This window comes from Tympanuchus pallidicinctus, unplaced genomic scaffold, assembly GCF_026119805.1.
Source record: "Tympanuchus pallidicinctus isolate F22 unplaced genomic scaffold, pur_lepc_1.0 scaffold1, whole genome shotgun sequence".
Lineage (NCBI taxonomy): Eukaryota > Metazoa > Chordata > Aves > Galliformes > Phasianidae > Tympanuchus > Tympanuchus pallidicinctus.
Window position 1 is genome coordinate 89063450 of NW_026294618.1, and position 17058 is coordinate 89080507.

The 17058-nt window shown below is 36.0% G+C and overlaps 1 protein-coding gene across 1 annotated transcript in view; it reads right to left on the bottom strand.

Annotated features, from left to right (window-relative positions):
- The window catches only part of USH2A (usherin), a 391368-nt gene that overhangs the window by 70328 nt on the left and 303982 nt on the right, over window positions 1-17058 (bottom strand). The window contains exons 49-55 of the mRNA XM_052681187.1: window positions 16279-16447; window positions 13480-13701; window positions 8139-8362; window positions 5568-5778; window positions 4979-5176; window positions 4268-4422; window positions 2341-2539 (exon numbers count right to left, since the gene is read on the bottom strand). Coding sequence (XP_052537147.1) covers window positions 2341-2539; window positions 4268-4422; window positions 4979-5176; window positions 5568-5778; window positions 8139-8362; window positions 13480-13701; window positions 16279-16447 — 1378 coding nt within the window. The remainder of the gene's footprint in view (window positions 1-2340; window positions 2540-4267; window positions 4423-4978; window positions 5177-5567; window positions 5779-8138; window positions 8363-13479; window positions 13702-16278; window positions 16448-17058) is intronic.

Sequence of the window (17058 nt, forward strand, 5' to 3'; positions counted from 1 at the left end):
TAGAGAGTGGCAAAGGCGTGGAGGAAAGCCAAGTATTTAACATTTCAGGATAGAAAAGATTACTGTGGCAACAAATTACTTGAATTCCCCTAAAGGGAGTCATGTTCACTTTTAAAAGAAACATGCATAATAAAGCAATACTCATTTACAGCTACACTTTAAAGAGAAAAATGGGCATTAAAAAAAGAGCACATGGTTTCACCAAATTTATTGGTGAAATTCTGATACCTGAAACCTCTAGTCATACATGGAGCAGTCATAGCAGATTTTTATCGAGGTTATTAAAGCTTTGCATTACGTGCCTTCTCTTATGCTTTTGAAAGTTTTGTACAAAGCTATGTATGTGATTAATAATAAAAATAACAAGTAAGATAATCTTGAAACATAAAGTGTTTTGCTTTTCCAATTTCTCTATGTGATTATTCACAAGAGGATACTTCTCTTTCTTTCTTTCTTTTTAGTCTATTATTATTTTGTTGTTTTACTCTTAGAAGTCTGTTTTCTTATTGCAGTATTTGTTGTTTGCCAAAGGAGATGCGAAACAGCTTTTTAAAGATTGCACTGTCTTATTAGCCAAATAATTCTTTCTGATGCTGTTTGTCTTCATTTGTGAGTATGGCTCAAGCAAGGTCAGTAATTAACTTCCAGGCTAACACTCTCTGGTCCCACTATAGGAATTTTACTCAGGAGGATGTCAGATTTCTGACCACAGCCTCACACAACCCCTCCATCCCCAAGAGATTCTTTTAGATAAGTATTATTCATAATTCAGAGCTGTGTGGAGAGGGAGTTGACCAGTGACAGCATTATTGCATCTCTTCAATTTTCACTGCCATGAAATAGAGAATATATTTGAAACTATTCAGTCATGTATATTTTGTAATCTTGTATCTTCTCCTAACTCTAATGTCAACAATCCTGTCTGAATTTTATGTAAAGATGACTTTCTACACATGCTTGATAAAGCTTCTTATTTGATATATGTTATTTAGTGCATTAAAAAGGGAGATATTTGAGATTTTACTAAAGCCCCACTTGCTGCTGCTGGAGAAGTCACTCGTAGCTTTCTCTAACAATTCCTCTAATTATTTTTCTTCAGTTTTACCCTCTGCCTGCCCCCCAGAGCAGAGCATTAGCAGGCCCATTTTTAAAGTAGTAGTAACGCAAAGTGAAACAATGCCATAACTGTCATCCAAATTGTTCTTTACAGGGTAGTGGAAGTGTTCAGTAATAAATGAAATAAAAAGGTCTTTTATTGACAAGCTGCCATGTGCTGTTTGCATTAGAGAATATGAGAAGATGATGGCTGCTGCCCCTACGTCCCAGTGGCATTCAACTCAGTGAGATAGCAGAAAATGCTTCAGTTTGCTTAAAGCATTGATAACACCTCTAAATAATTAACTGAGGACTTCCTGTCTTCAATTACTTAATGCTTTTTTTAACATCTTGAGAGGATTATAAGCAATTTATGGATTTCACATGATGAGCACATTCACGGCTATTCCCACAAAGCATTTGTGGGATCATGTTTCCAAAGCTTTGATGTAATTAAAAATAAGCAGCAAGACAATGGTGCAGTGGCAAGGTGCTAGCCTTCTTGTCTGTTATTTGCAAGACCCGAGATTCAAAGTCTCCAGAAATACTAATGTTACAGCTTCATTAATGTTCAACTGTTGCTCAGGGAAAAGCAAATTTTTTTGGAGAAGAAAAAAAGAAAATCAAATTCTACATCCACAGGGAATAAGACAACAGTTAGCTTAAACATTTGAGATTATGGAGGAAAAAAAAAAAAAAAAAAAAAAAAAAAAGGATTCTTCTTGCTTATTCTTTGGATTTACATCTTTGGATTTACAGAGCAACAGTTATCCACAGTGTAGAATCAGTGCCATGAATTCCACATTAATATCCAAAGAACCTCCCACAGAAAACAACACAACTTTTGATTATGACAAAGAACAACCACTTGTTTTGCTGCTGGCTGACCATAGCAGCAGTGGATAATTGCTTAATGGAACAGGCACACAAAACGAAAAAAGATCCTTGCTTCTCAAGGATTTCTTCTTCCTTGCAATAGGCAAGAAAAGCTGCATCATTTGCATTACAAATTTCAGTTCTGAAGATAATTTTGAAATTACATCTATTAATATCTTAATGAATAGTGGCATAATTGAAAGGCTTGAGGAAAGTAAGTTTAAGATATGTAAAATCATATAAAGCATTTCTAAACTGAGCACAAAATGGTGGATTTAAAAGTTACTGATAGGTGGCAGTTTTAATGTTATTATTTCCTTATGTCTTAAAGACAGGACATTAGCTTCTCAGAGAGATCTGCCTCCTTACCTGATACTGTGTGGTGCATTCTGCTTCCAGTGTCAGAGTATATAAGTCCTTTTCCCACTTGACTGATCTGGTACTCTCTGATGATACCATTTGGTTTCTTGGGTGCAATCCAGCTTAAATGCAGTGCTGTTGAGTTCAGAGCACTGATGTCTAGAGGCTGAACACTCTCTGGGACTCCTTGGACAGTGACTGCAACTACCTGAAGACATATGAATTAAAGAGCAATTTAATGTAATAGTACACTAGATACCATGATCAATGAGAATGTCACTTTCATTTTAAAATGTTGTTTGGCCTGGCATATCATTACCAAGAGCCTGGAGAACTAGTTAGTTTTTTCCTCCTTTTTTTACAATGAAATCTGACCTTGAATATATTACATAAGTCTATGTCTACAATTTACACAACAGGTTCACCACATTTTAGTTGCAGTGTATAGCACAGGGTAAAACAACAAAAACTGTATTACTTGAAAACTCTTGATAACTCTCTTCCATATGGTTCGTCAGTGTCTCTGCATTTTAACTGCCTGATTTCATTTATTTTCAGCACCAGTAAACATGGGGCTGAGCCTCAAAATATCCCGTACAATCTGAACTCTATCAAAGTTATTTGCAACTCCATGGTTTTGTAAGGAAACCTAAGATTCTGCAAGAATAACTTAGCACTTATTAGGTCTTTGTAAAAACACAAATCTCTCTCCCACAGAGGCATATTCAAATCACGCTCATTTGATAAGAGAGTCAGACCTTTCTCTCTCTGAGAACCGCTTGTCTTTTTCTGTTATTACCACTATAAAGTGTTTATATAATGCTGTAAATATAAAATGTGCCCTCTGTCATATCTTGTCTTAGTGCATTTGATTGAATCAGTCTCTACTTGCAGACTTCAGTGTTAGGAGCAGTAAACTCCTTAATTACAGAAACTGGACTAAGGAGAATTTATCAGCTTAGGCTAATGGTTGTAACAACTATGTCTCCATAGCTTCCAAACCACAGCTGTGTCTGTAGGTAGAGGACTATCCTCCTACCTGCATCACTCTGTGTCAGTGCTTCCTTTCATCCTACTTCCGACTGAAAACTGAACAATGAGAAAAACATCTGAACATCAGAAAAAGCCCCAACTTTTCAGTCCCACAAATATGAATATTACAAAGCACAATCCTTATTTGCTACTTCTACAGATCTTATGCTTGCACTCCTAGAAATTCATTTTCACAAAGGCAAGCTTATTATTTTGAAAAATGGTCACCTAAGGAGCTCTTCCAAACATTGAGTGAGGCTGATACTTTGCAGAAGAGAAACTACAGCTGTTTAAATAGTGATGCTGGTGAAAGGCATCTGTGATTCTAAGTGACAAGAAAAGAAATGAAACATTGACAGGAGTAGGAAAGAGATTCTGTTTGCTTATAACAGAAGCAGAGGCAGGCTGTGCACAAGGCAAGTTGTAAAACCTGAAGGTAGACACAGAAAGCTAGTGAAGGGTAGTGTAGTAGAAGCATCCCCAGAATAATGTTGAAGAAGCTGATACACTAGCTATAGCAGATAAAGTAATAAATACCAAGGAAGAAGAAGCTGTCAACATCTTAGGGAGAAGTGAAGATTTAACTTCAAGGCATAGAGAATGTGCATTTTAATATTCCTTACTCTACTATGTGCAGCTTTCTCTTTAACAAACATCAGTTTGTACAGTGCAGTTTCATTGCTGCCGAGACTGAGCTACTGCTTTCTACTTGTGCTTGCTTGTATCAACCTTAGGTTCCAAATAATCACCTGTCAGTGTCTGAATCCAAATAAGAATTATTAATGTTTTTCACCTATTCAGTAACCATCATGTCTTCAAATTACACCTTTCCAAAAGCATTTTTATGTTACCATAGTGGCTGATAAAAGTCTGGCACTAGTTCCGTGAAGACCAATTCACTAACCTTGTTGCTGTCTGCACAACCAGCAACAGTGCAAGCTCGTAGCTGGTAAGAATATTCGTGGTAGGGCTGGATGCCACTTGTGTCTCTGAAGCTCATTTCGGTTCCTCTAAAACGCTCAATTCCATTTCGGAGAACAATATAGTGAATAATAAGACCTATCACAGAAAGAAAGTTTTTCCTTTTGTTAGCTGAGAAATACTGCATGATGGTATTCTACAGTAACCTCCTCTGCAAACAGAAAATATTAAATGAAATCTGCAGGCAGCCACTCTAACAGGCAATCATTCCACTTAAATGGTTAGTGTCAATAATCAGTTACTCAACATTTACATCAACATCTCAGTAGATCTCAGTGTTAGTTAAGAGAGGTAGTCCAAGATTTCACTGTTTGAAAAACAAAACCAATTTTTCCTGAAAGAAGTATGAGCATCAAGCCACCTTCCCCCCTATTTTACAACATGATTCTATTTCCTTATTATTATTACATTGTTCTAAAAAGAGGTTCCGGGCATTTCTTAGAGACATACTAAATTGTCTTCTTTTAAAAGAAGCTAGAATCTACTCTTACTGGTGATGAAAATGATCTCAACCAAGAGCAAAAAGCTTGTTTCAGTGGCAATGATTAATTAAACATTTTGTGATTTTGGAACGCTATCAATGTAGTGATAGAATATATTCCTTTTTTTTTTTTTCCTGAACATATGACAGTACCATTCGGTTGGAGCGGCTCTTCCCAGTTTAGAAGTATCATGTCTTCCCGATTATCCACTTTGGCCCATTTTGGTGGACTTACACCTTGTGGCACATCTGGCTTAGTGACAGCTCTGCTAATTTCACTGAAGCCTCTTCCATGGCTATTCCAAGCAGCCACCCTGTACTCATACGTGACAAAAGGTTCTAAGTTCAGATCTAGAAAAAGAAAATTACAGTTGGATCGTCTCAATCATTAATCAATACACAAAGTAAGTTTTGCTTCATTTTTCTGTGTCTTTGAAAGTACATGCTTAAAACAGATACAGAAGCTGTTCCTTGATGTAAGGCTATTGTCTGGTATAGATACACTTCTAGCAATAGTTGTGAAAGGAGCTTCAGACCTCATGTATTCACTGAACTTCTTACTACTCATTTCAATTCCCTGAAGATACTGTCTTGATTCACTGACTAGTTGTTAAAGAATGCTACTTCACTACAATTGCTTCACAGTCAATTAGAATACCTGACAGCATTCAGGACATCTTTTTATCCCAGGTGAATTAAACACACTAGCAAATCACCTATTCCATATGCCACTTTTCCTTACCTGTGAATGAATATTGGTTTGGGCTTCCTGTGTAGACAGTCTCCTCTTCAGCTGGACACACATCTTCCTTTATCTCCTTTCCTGTAGTGCTCTGTGAACTTTTTATCCATGCACAGATATTCTCTCTAGGATCAAAGTCACACTTTCCACAATGTGCTGTTTTCTCCATAGGTAAAGGACAAAGGGTATTAGCCTTGCATTCTTCCTTTACCTAAGGAATACACATATAATTTTAACATAGTTAGCCCATAATTTTAACATATTTAGCCCATCTTCCTTTCCTTAAATTATTTCATTGGTGTTTCTCTTCTTTACACAACATCCAAATTAGGCAACCACACAGAGGACAGTGGTATTTCTAGCACACAGAGACCCAGATTTGACCCATACGGAATAACTCACAGAAATAGAAATATGTACTAAACATTTACAAGTTTACAATGAAAATCACACAAGAATATTCTCACCAAACCATAAGCTGGAGAGCAAAAATTCTCATAAAATTTCGTTGCAGGAATTTGTAGCAATATTAGCTACAAATATTTCTGCACATTAGGCTACAAACTTTGAAAGAGGAAGCAAAAGATAATTGAATACAATGCTTCCTTCATTCAGCTATCAAAATCAGTTTGTTAGCTGATTATGAAGTTCAGTTAATCTAATTTCCATAACTTGACTTTCTTACAAAAATTACACTGTGATAGATATCAATATAAGATGTATGATATAGATGGATTCGATTCACAGACAAAACACACTGTAGCTCCAGGACACATCTCAGAATATCAGTCATTTTAATACTAGTAAATCTGTGCATATCAGAAAGCCAGAAGTACTGTCTCCTTTCTACTGTGTCTAAGTGAAACACGAATGCTCTCTACAGCTACCTGAAAGGAGTTGCAGTGAGGTGGAGGTTGACCTCTTCTGCCACGTAACTAGTGATACGAATAGAGGGAATGGCCTCAAGTTGCACAAGGGGACAATTAGGTTGGGTGTTAGGAAATACTTCTCTGAGAAAGCAGTCAGGTGCTGGAACGGGTTGCCCAGGGAAGAGATGGAGTCAATGTCCCTGGAGGTGTTCAGAAAATGTTTAAATGTACTGAGGGATGTGGTCTAGTGGGAAATACATGTGATAGGTGGATGGTTGGACTGAATGATCTTAGAGGCCTTTTCCAACCCTGATGATTCTATGATTCTAAGAGACTCCTTTGTTAATACATTATACCAAAAACACATACCTAGTATATTATAAACTAAATTCATTAGCCTATTCCCAGCCATTTTTGCAATGCATAAACACATACAGTGTATTGAGGAACAGTAGCTGACTCATCGCAATACTTCGGATTTTGTCAGGGAAAAAATTATTCAGTTTGAAAATGAAGTTACGTGAAAAGGAGAACATGGAAGAAATGTCTGAGTATTGTGTTAGCAGATGAATGGATACAATACAGGAACACCTGTACATGGCTGTATTTGTTCTGTTTTTCTTTTTTTTTTTTTCTTTTTTTTTTTAGTGATACATACAATATCATACAATATCTGACTTCCATACTATAGCATCCAAAAAATCCAAATCACAAAATCCTGCCCTCTTTCTCTCACCTACTTTCTTTATTACTCTCTAATGTGAATCCATACTTAAACATAAATTTATACATATTTTAAACAGTTCCCATCCTTTGAAACATTTGTTTTCTTAAATAAACATTTAAATAACAACTGGCAGTATTTTTACAGCTTATGTATAACACACAGAGATGTTATTACTTGAAAATTTCTGTTGAATTGAATGGGAGCTGCAGCTGAAATTTGGCCAAATTGTTTCATGCTGGCACCTATGTCACTGACCACTCTTAAAAAAGGCAGAACTAGCTTTTATGTTGCTTAGTATACTCACATCAAAATTAGGTTAAAAACAAAACAAAACAAAAAACCAAACAGCTGTGTAATTTGCTAGGCGTCAAAGGCATCAAAAATATCCTAATCATTGCTAGAATTTACACACGAACCTATACTAACAGTGCTCAAATTTATGCCAAAACTGCTGTTGGTTTTCTATGTGATCAAAGTTAAGCTCATCAAGGAAATATCAATTGCTTTACTTTTATATATATATACTGAGAGAGAGAGAGAGAGAGAGAGAGAGATTGGTTAGGGTAATCTATGACATACTGCCTATCCAAACTGAAATGTAATAGGCTTTTTATGATTCAGAACTGGCCACTTCAATTTCAATTTCCACTCAAGGGACATAACCAGGAACAGTGGCCACAGAAAGGGAACTGGCTATCATGCCAGTCTTGTTAGTATGCCAGCTTTTAGTCACTGTGCTAATCTGAGGTGCTGGGCAACACTTCACAGAGGCAGCTAATCATTATTAATTCCTTTAGAATTCATTGCAATAACATCAATCATGGTGAACTCATTCGGTATTAATATGGATGTAATGTGAAAATGAATAATGCACACAAGAGTTTTTATATTCCTATTTTAGAAAAATAGTTATGAACAGTGTATTTCTCTTTCCATCATCAAATCAGAGCTACCGAGAGATTTTCTATCAATTACCTTCATCATCATTCCAGCTGAAATCTTGTCAGAGCAAACATATTTCAAAGGATTATATCCAACTCCATTACAGCATTCTTCGCTCTTTGGAATAAGTTCAGTCTCACAGCATTTTACTGGCACTTGGTCATTCTTCCTAACATGTGCTAGGGACTCACCACTGGAACCTGAACAGCATATGGTATCTGACACATTCACATATTCCTGCCCACAGCAGAACATCCCTGAAACCAACAAACAAAAAAATATACGTCTCAATATGATATGTAAATAAGCTTTAAAAGAGTTAAGAAAGAAAAAACTGAGGCTGGAATCTAGCTTGGCATAAAATTTTCAGCAATGGGAATCGATTTAGCACAAGCGAGATTAAATTTGGAATGTGAGGTGACTGCAACAAGAGTTCTAACTTCTAGACCTATCTGAAAACAAAAATTCAAAGAATAAACAGGGATCACCTAAAGATAACTTGCACCATTCTTCAACTTTTGCAACAGCCTTTGCTATGAAATGCCATACCAAGGTGTGCACTGCAGTTCAAGGACACACTGTTGATGAAAACTTCCTGTAAGATTCTCTACCTTCCAGTCAGGTTTCATTCATTCTCTTTTACATGGGTAGTCTTCCAAACAGTGCATCCCAGCATTCCCAAATGCTTCACATCATATTGTGTGATCTAAAGTAAGCGTACATGCAATGTATGTGAAACCAAATGGGTAAAATACCCACAGGGAAGATTTAGCCATCTCATAATTTTACTTGAAGAAGTTTGTTCCTGAACATAATTTTTATTCTATTGCGTAACTGAAAACTGAAAAAAAAAAAACTGAAAAAAATTAATTCAAGTGGTTTTCCTCTATTTTTAGTGATTCTATTTTGAAATGAAAAGTATAATTTTACATATATTCACAAATACAGTTTTGCAATGGTGAAGTTCTGTATTTGAATCCCACAACATTTAATGAAAGGGGTAAATTTTAACTCCAAAGCAAATGCCACAAATACCCCTTAGACACAAAATAACCCGCCCCTGAGCTGTGATATACTATTAGGCTTACAAAGTAATTTGCATTTGATGCAAGTTCTGGAATACATAGATATTTAATACATGTACAGAAGTAGCCACTTTACTCTCTGCCATTTATTGTAGCAAATCTCTCTTAGGAAGTCATAGATAATAAAAATTACTCTTTAGATGTAATAGATGTGTAGATAATCTAAAGGATTCAGAGTAACGACACAAAATGCTGGTTACTTGCATGCTTCACCAATTTACAGGACTGGTTTCACAGAATCAAACTGTAATCAGCAGCATTGCAAGAGGTAAATACTTCCTACCTTTTTTTCCAAATTGTCCTAGGATTCTAACAACTTTAAGTAGAGAATTAATGCAGAAAAAGACTCAGTTCAATACTAATGAGCAACTCCGATAGCCCCGAGGGACTTGTGACAGGAAAACTAAAATTTTGATAATGAACTGTCTTTTTATTGAAACAAACAAGGCTGTATTGCTTCAGTGTGAACCTCATCTTTGTTTGACTGAATTAAATTTTTCAGCCAAGATTTCACTCACATAACAAGAAGTGACTCCCTTTCTAGTTTCTTTGGTAAACCATTACTTCTTTAATTATTATCAGCCTTGTTCCAGTGTGATAAATTGCTAATTACTTAATACCCTAATCAGCGTTCATTCTTTGCACAGATAAACTGTGACAGCGCCATTAATTTAAATAGTAATTTCACTTAATGGCCAGAACGGCACACCAGATTTTTATGCAGCATTTTCTGAAGACTGCATCCATCACTGCAATATTCTGACATAAAGATGTCTGACGTGCACTAACTCACTTAGGGAGAGCAGATGTTGCAGAGCAGAGTTTGGTAATAATTCCCATAGTGCATCACTTCAGCATGAATGAGCTGCAAAGGCAGAGGTAGACAATCTTCTGAAACTGCATTGCATAGCCCCTGACCTTTGCTTAATTTATCACATGTAGCACTTGACTCCTGAACCTTGACACCTCAAATGTACAATTTTAAATATGCTCCTAGAAAAACAAACTAAGGCCATGAAATATTGATGGATTGATTTGCCTTCTAAAAATCACTTTATTCAATTGCTTAAGGGTCCAGAAATTCATATAAACCCTTGGCTGAAATCAGAAAAATACCAAAACACAAAATATTTGTTTGTAAATCAGCTGGAATACATGTGTCGTGCTTTATACATTTTTGTTTCACAGGAACATAATGCATTACAGTAAAAAGAAAATCCATGGGCTGGAAAGGACTCTTCATGCTAACAGTGATTTCTGTCAACAATTATTTCATGTTTGTCCCTAGCAACTGAAAAAATTCACAAACATAGCTGAGTGATGAATTACTAATTTAGTAAATCCGCAAAACCAATGCTTTCAAAAGGGAAAAATGAGTATTAGAAGGCTTAGCCTTTGGAGCCAGAGTAGAGGATCAACAAAATACAGAGCCAGTGTACATTGCAAACTATTCCAAAAATCCTTGGCTTACATGTGTGTATTGCAACTACAACAGATCAGAAACCACTACAGTACAATACATCATCTTTCATGAGTATGGGATGTCAATATAGGGGCATTTCACTAGCTTTTTTTTTTTATTATTAAAAAAAAAGAAAAAAGAAAAAAGAGAGAAAATCCAAGAGTGATTTTAGCTTCCATTATCCTTTATAGACAGAAATTAACAACTTTGGATAATCAGTAGCAGCGGGGCTCGGGATATGTGCATACGATGGCATCACTGCCAGCCTTTGCCAGTAGATGTCTCTATGATCCCCCCACTAAAAAGGCCAACAAGGGGCATAAAATAAGATACAAGTAAATGGAAATTAGAAAAAAAGAAAAAAAGAAAAAAAGATTGATTTGAGATGGAAGAAACATCTCTTGTTGCATGACAGACTCTCCAAGAGAGGTATACAATGGCAAAAAAAAAACCATCTACCATTCAAGCCCTTAAACCCACACTCAGTGCAAACATAGGCCTGTGATCTGAAGAAACACACTGCTTTAAGCAGAACTGATTAAGCAACAATAAGGCTGCACACAAGATTTTCACTTGTATTAACTGTGGTTTTCTCGTGATTTTTTGAAGGAACTAAAAATTGCAAAAAAAAAAAAGAAGTTTTTAAATTGTTCTTATATTTTTAACTACGCATCCATTGTAAGCTATAAAAAAGAGGTTGGTAAGCATGACAGTTTTTACATAAAGCCATCTTTGTTACCTCTTCCCCTTTTAGACAACGGGATCAGCTTTCCAATTACCATATCCTTACAAAATTCTACTTATCCATTTGCTAATGATAAGTAAATTATATTTTAGTGTGAGAGCATTTTTTTTTTCCACCAGGATTATTATAAATAAGAGGGATAGGGAACATGTAGATTTTGTGCTTTTGCATCTTCATGATATATTTAGCAAGGCTGAATTACTCTGAGAAATTAAGCAAAAACCTATTGAGAATGATGCATACGATATGATTAGAAACCACAATCTATTCTATGCTTAATGTGAAATAATATGATCTCTTTTCAACTATGGTACTAATTCATCTTTCAAAAACGTATTTGTGTTCAGCTATATGCTGGCTCATAGCTTAAAGTCCTCACAGCAAATCCATGAATGATGAAAAAGCTACTGTTTTCCTTTTTAATGGCCTAAAAAATGTCATCATGATCCATTCTCAAGAAAAATGGTGTAAATGATAGAGCGCCATAGGCTAAACACATTTTAAAAAGAGGAGTGTAAAGATTTTTTAAATATATATATTTAGGAAAAAAAAATCTCTTAAGAATACATATATACCAAAATGAAGAACATAACTTTCATCCCAAGATACCTGTATTACACTCCTACACAACTCATCTGCCCAGAGAGAGCAGTAAAAACATAAACGCTACCCCAGCAGTTCTGTTCCAACAGCATCTGTTAATTCACTCCATTTATAAAATACATATTGACAAAGACAACTGAACTGGGACCAGGGAGATTTGATTTGGTGTGAGAAAGTCAATTCAATGTGATTTTGTTAAAGGGCTCCTGCAGGCAAATAAAAGAGTTTAAGTAATAAAGTACATAAAGAGATGTTTTATGAGCCAGCCCCGTCTTGTGGCAGCCACACAATGCGCTGCTAAGCAAGAGGGCCTTGCTCCAAGCTGACGTTGCGAGCCCTGTGTGGATGCTGTGGATTAGGCACAATTAGGGATCAAAGTAGGGAGAGCACCGTGGAATCAGTGAGGTTCACCGCATTCACTCCACAATATGCCACTGGAGGGGAGCAAACACTGCCAAAGCTTTTAGTTCAGTCCTTCCTGACAGTAGCCACGGAACAGGAATACTTTGAAAATCACAGGCTAAGGATCCAGAGAACACAAAAGTAAATGAAAGAGTGAGCTCATTTTGGGGGAAAGGAGTTCAATCTTCTGATCTGGGATCTTAGCAATATACTAGGATCCTCAGCTGTCCAGCAAGACGCTCAAACTGGCACGAACAAAAGCACTTCCATCATCAATCTTAATACACCAGGCAGAACTGATACTAAACTTTTATTTCCATGTTTTGAAATTGAGTTCCCTTCCAGGACTGTGATTGGTTTTGATATCTTCTGTCAGACAGAGAAATTCTAAGGCTGATGGTATATAGCTTAACTAATAAATGCAAAAAGAAAAGACACAGGAAAATATCCAAATGAGATGTACAATAATGCTTCTAGTCTCCGCCACCAGCTAGTCTTTATGAGGAAGTAATGTTCATATTTTAAATCTAGATGATGTACAGTTTCTTGCAATATGCAAGAAATCCATGGGATATACCAGATGAACAAATGACTAGCTCTAGTGATTGAGCTTTCTTAAACTGTGGTGGGTTTATCTCTGTGTAGGTGTATAACTGAGGGACGTGGGCCTCCAACCAGATAGCATTTGTCACCTTTAATTCCTAGTTGACTAACTCCACATCTGCAGCATGAATAGAAAATCCATTTGTTGGGATGTGTGGCACCATGACGTGGAAAAGTCCAACCTCAGATCTACTGGCTAAAAGACGACTGATCCTACCTCCTGACTGGAATAATGAAAGATCATGCATTCTTTTCGAATTTTCTGTCTCCAGACAACACAACTTTTGGACAAAGGTAAAGAAAATGACTTATGAAATGCTAAGCGTTTTGCAATCTATCAGAACAGGTGAGTAGAGTGCAACCGCTTCTTAATAATACTGGCATACACACCTTAATTCTTTGAGCATCCCACTGCTGAAAAGCAAAGAGATTTAGAAAGATGAAAACTCTTTTTTCTTGAAAATTCTCACTTACCTGTGTGAGCTTTGTATGCAGTTCCTTTTTCCTCATCACCACAACAGACCAGGTCTGTGCTTATGACTTCTCCACCACAGCACTGCTGGCTAAAACTGTCATGGAGTGATCCACCACAGCAGATTTGGTTCCCTGATGTAGAATAAGGCATTCCATGGCAGCAAGAGTCACCAATTCCAACTGAAACTCTGTTTTGTTCTTCGTTAGGGCAGCATACTTCACCTGTTAATTTAAGAACACAAAGATTTTTTTGCATGTCCAGTTCTTGAAATCCCTGAGAGGATCTCAACTGATTGCAACAAGCTTTAGTCTGGATTCACACACCAGTAGCTTAGTGTACAAGACAATTCAAAGAAAGCACGGAATCACTTGGTACTTTAGAATGATGTACATGCATGTATTTATTTGTAAAAATAAAGAAACATAAATTCATGAATTCAGAGCAAAAATTCTGTGAGATATCAGAATGCAAACATTACAAATTGAGAAGATCAACAAAAACAATTTATAAAAATGTAATTATACAGTTGAAAACCTCTAGGTAGAGGTAGCTGTACAGTAAAGGGAGCTCATTCTTCCTTTGATCAATGAAACAGTCTATTTCTTCACAGCAAAAAAAAAAAATCCTTATCTCTTCCAAATTCATTCTGGAGTTGTTTGAAGGACAATAACAGTTAAAGAGCTTTTCATGTCAGTAAACTTAATCTGCCAAAGATCTTAAAGATTAAAGTAACTTTAGAAACTAAACATCATCACCACATTCAGTGGGGTTGGCTGATACTTCAACAAAAACATCAGCTGTTGCTCAACAAGGACTTAAGATACGACTGCCAGTGAGAGCGACACCATAAGGGGACCAGATACTTCTGGTTTATGATATAAAGAATACAAAACTGACTGTAAATGGCAATAGTTTCCATTTGCTAGTACCTGCACTTGATCTGAACCAGTGGTCTAAAAGTTAAGGTTTTTTTTCTGTGTTGCAATATTTCCTGTGGATCAGACATCACTGATACAGCACTTGGAAGAAATAGAGAAAATATATCAGAGCTGTTCTTCTGCTTCCTTTCTAATTTTTAATCTCTATACCTTTCAGCACATCTAGAGCTAACAAGCTGGCCAAACAACATCTGGGAAATATGTATGCTCAGAGAGCTTCCTTATAAATTACTTTATCAAATAAAGTCAATAATAAAACAAAACAAAAATATGAGAACAAATTTTTAGAGTATAATAAATATAATCTGTTTATATACTTCATCATATTTTCCTGTATCCCTTGGAATCTAATTCTAATAACACAGAGAAAGTATTAAAACAGAGAACACAGCTTACATTTATCATCTATTGGAAATAAAATCGTTTTTTTGTTTTGTTTTGCTTTTTGTTTTTGGTGTTTTTTTTTTTTTTTTAAAGAACTGTTAGACATAAGACACAAAGGATCAGTAATCTTCTAATTAACCTCTCAAAATGGGATCCATTCCAAGCTAGGCTTGAAAATGCTCTTGCTCTGAAAAGTACTATGCAGTGTTACCCGTTAATTGTTATCCTTATCAAAGAATGACCCACATTAACATTTAGCTTCATGTTATTAGCATATTTATAAAAATAAAAAAGAAAAAGGAAAAAAAGTGACCAATATTGTTCATGTTGCTGCCCTTTAGAGTATGGAAAAAAAGAAAGTAGCAAGTATACTCAGGGAAAAAAAAAAAAAGTTTAAAATCATGTTCAGATTTCATGCTTGTGAACTGCTGACTGAAGAACTACTCTCAGATACAAGACATTTTGTTTCATTGTACTTTTCTTTCTTGATCTAAACAACATTAAGCTAGTCAGCATAGACCACTGGCTGGGGACAGGGGTCACAGTATAATCTTTCCATTTTAGTACACTGAAATTAATGAGGCCAGCAAAATACTCTCCTCTGGTTCTTCCATATGATAGCACTTTTTCTGATGACATAATGAAAGACATTCTAATATTGTGATATATGAATTACTTTTCAAGAGATCAGAACTTGGGACGTGCTGAATGTGCTGGCAAAAATTCAAGCATTTCTGAGCCTGCGGAATGTGTGCCAGCTTATGAGTAATGGAAGCATTTTAGCTCCTGATCTGACAACTGTCCACAAAGAGATATATGCTCTGAACAATGCCCCAAAAAGGACTCTTTTCTCTCCCCTTCCATTTCAAAACACCAGGAAAACCAAACTCTGGACTACAGCACAGAAGCACGGTTTTGGCAAATTCTTTAACAATTCTGAGATTCAAACAGTGCAATCCACCTTAAGAAAGGAATTGATTTCCATCAAAAATAATACATATAGTTTGATATGTAACATGATAGAAATAAAGAGCAGAAAATACCATAGAATATGTAACATGCAGTATCAACCCCAAATGAGAGCAGTGACGGCCAGGGAAAGTCACAAGGGGTCAAGCCAAGCAGAGAACTAAACTGTACCACTAAATTGCCTGATGGTGTTCCTATTAGGCAGAACTGCCTTCCCCATTATTCGGCACTTACTGCAATTAAATATAGTTTGATATAAATTAGTTCTCTGGGAAATGACCCAATAATCACGTTTTATCAATTAAGTCTCTATTGTATAAAGTGTACTGTATTTAGAAGACAAAGTGCAATTTTCTTTGCTTATCCTACTAAACACAAGCCTAGAAGACACTGGAAATCTTGATAAATCCCACATTTATTGCTATGTTTTCATTCTCCTTGGTATAACAGATACATCAACTTTGTTGTTTTGTTTCTTTCAAGCACTTGAAAGCAGTTGTCTCTTACCTAGTAATACCCTAGTGTAATAACCACCACAGCACTGATGTTTCGGTTGCACAGCATGTATCTGACCACCACAGCAAACCCCTGGTGAATTAAGAATAAATGGAATGTACTTGTCCTCGCAGCATTGGAAGCCAGGTTTATTGTCGTGCAGAATCCCATTACAACATACCTAAAAGTAGTTTAAAATAAAAATCAGTAAGGCAATATCTGTTAAACAGAACAAAACATGTTCTCTTACAAAACTATGTATATGAGAAATGCATACAAAACATTGAAGTACAGACACTAATCTGACTGCAGTCAAACAAAATGTAACTTGGCTAAAATCCTGTGCCCTCCAGCATTATCAGACTTCAATAAACTACTGTATATCTGACAGAATGCTGCTATTTTGTGGCCTTCAACCATACTGCACCTTAATAAAATAGTCCATTAACATGAATCATCTCCATATGCCTTGCAGGCTGTTTGAGTCTCTCTGTGGAGTAGATTGCAGTATGTAGATATAAGACACCACCGCCCTACCCTTTCTTTTTCTTTCCTATTATTTTGTCACTTATAAGGAGACATATCTGAGACCCATGCAACTAAAAAAACAGTTTTCCAATATGGTCTCTTACTTTTTTTTTTCCTTCACTATAAAATATGTGGGATCTTCTTGTAACCTATGTTCACTTACTTATGACTACAGTTCTTCAGTCAGCGTGATCTAAAGAGAGTAGCATTTCTATAAGAATGTTAGGTTGTTGTTTTACTGTTCGGTTGGTTGGTTGTTTTTGT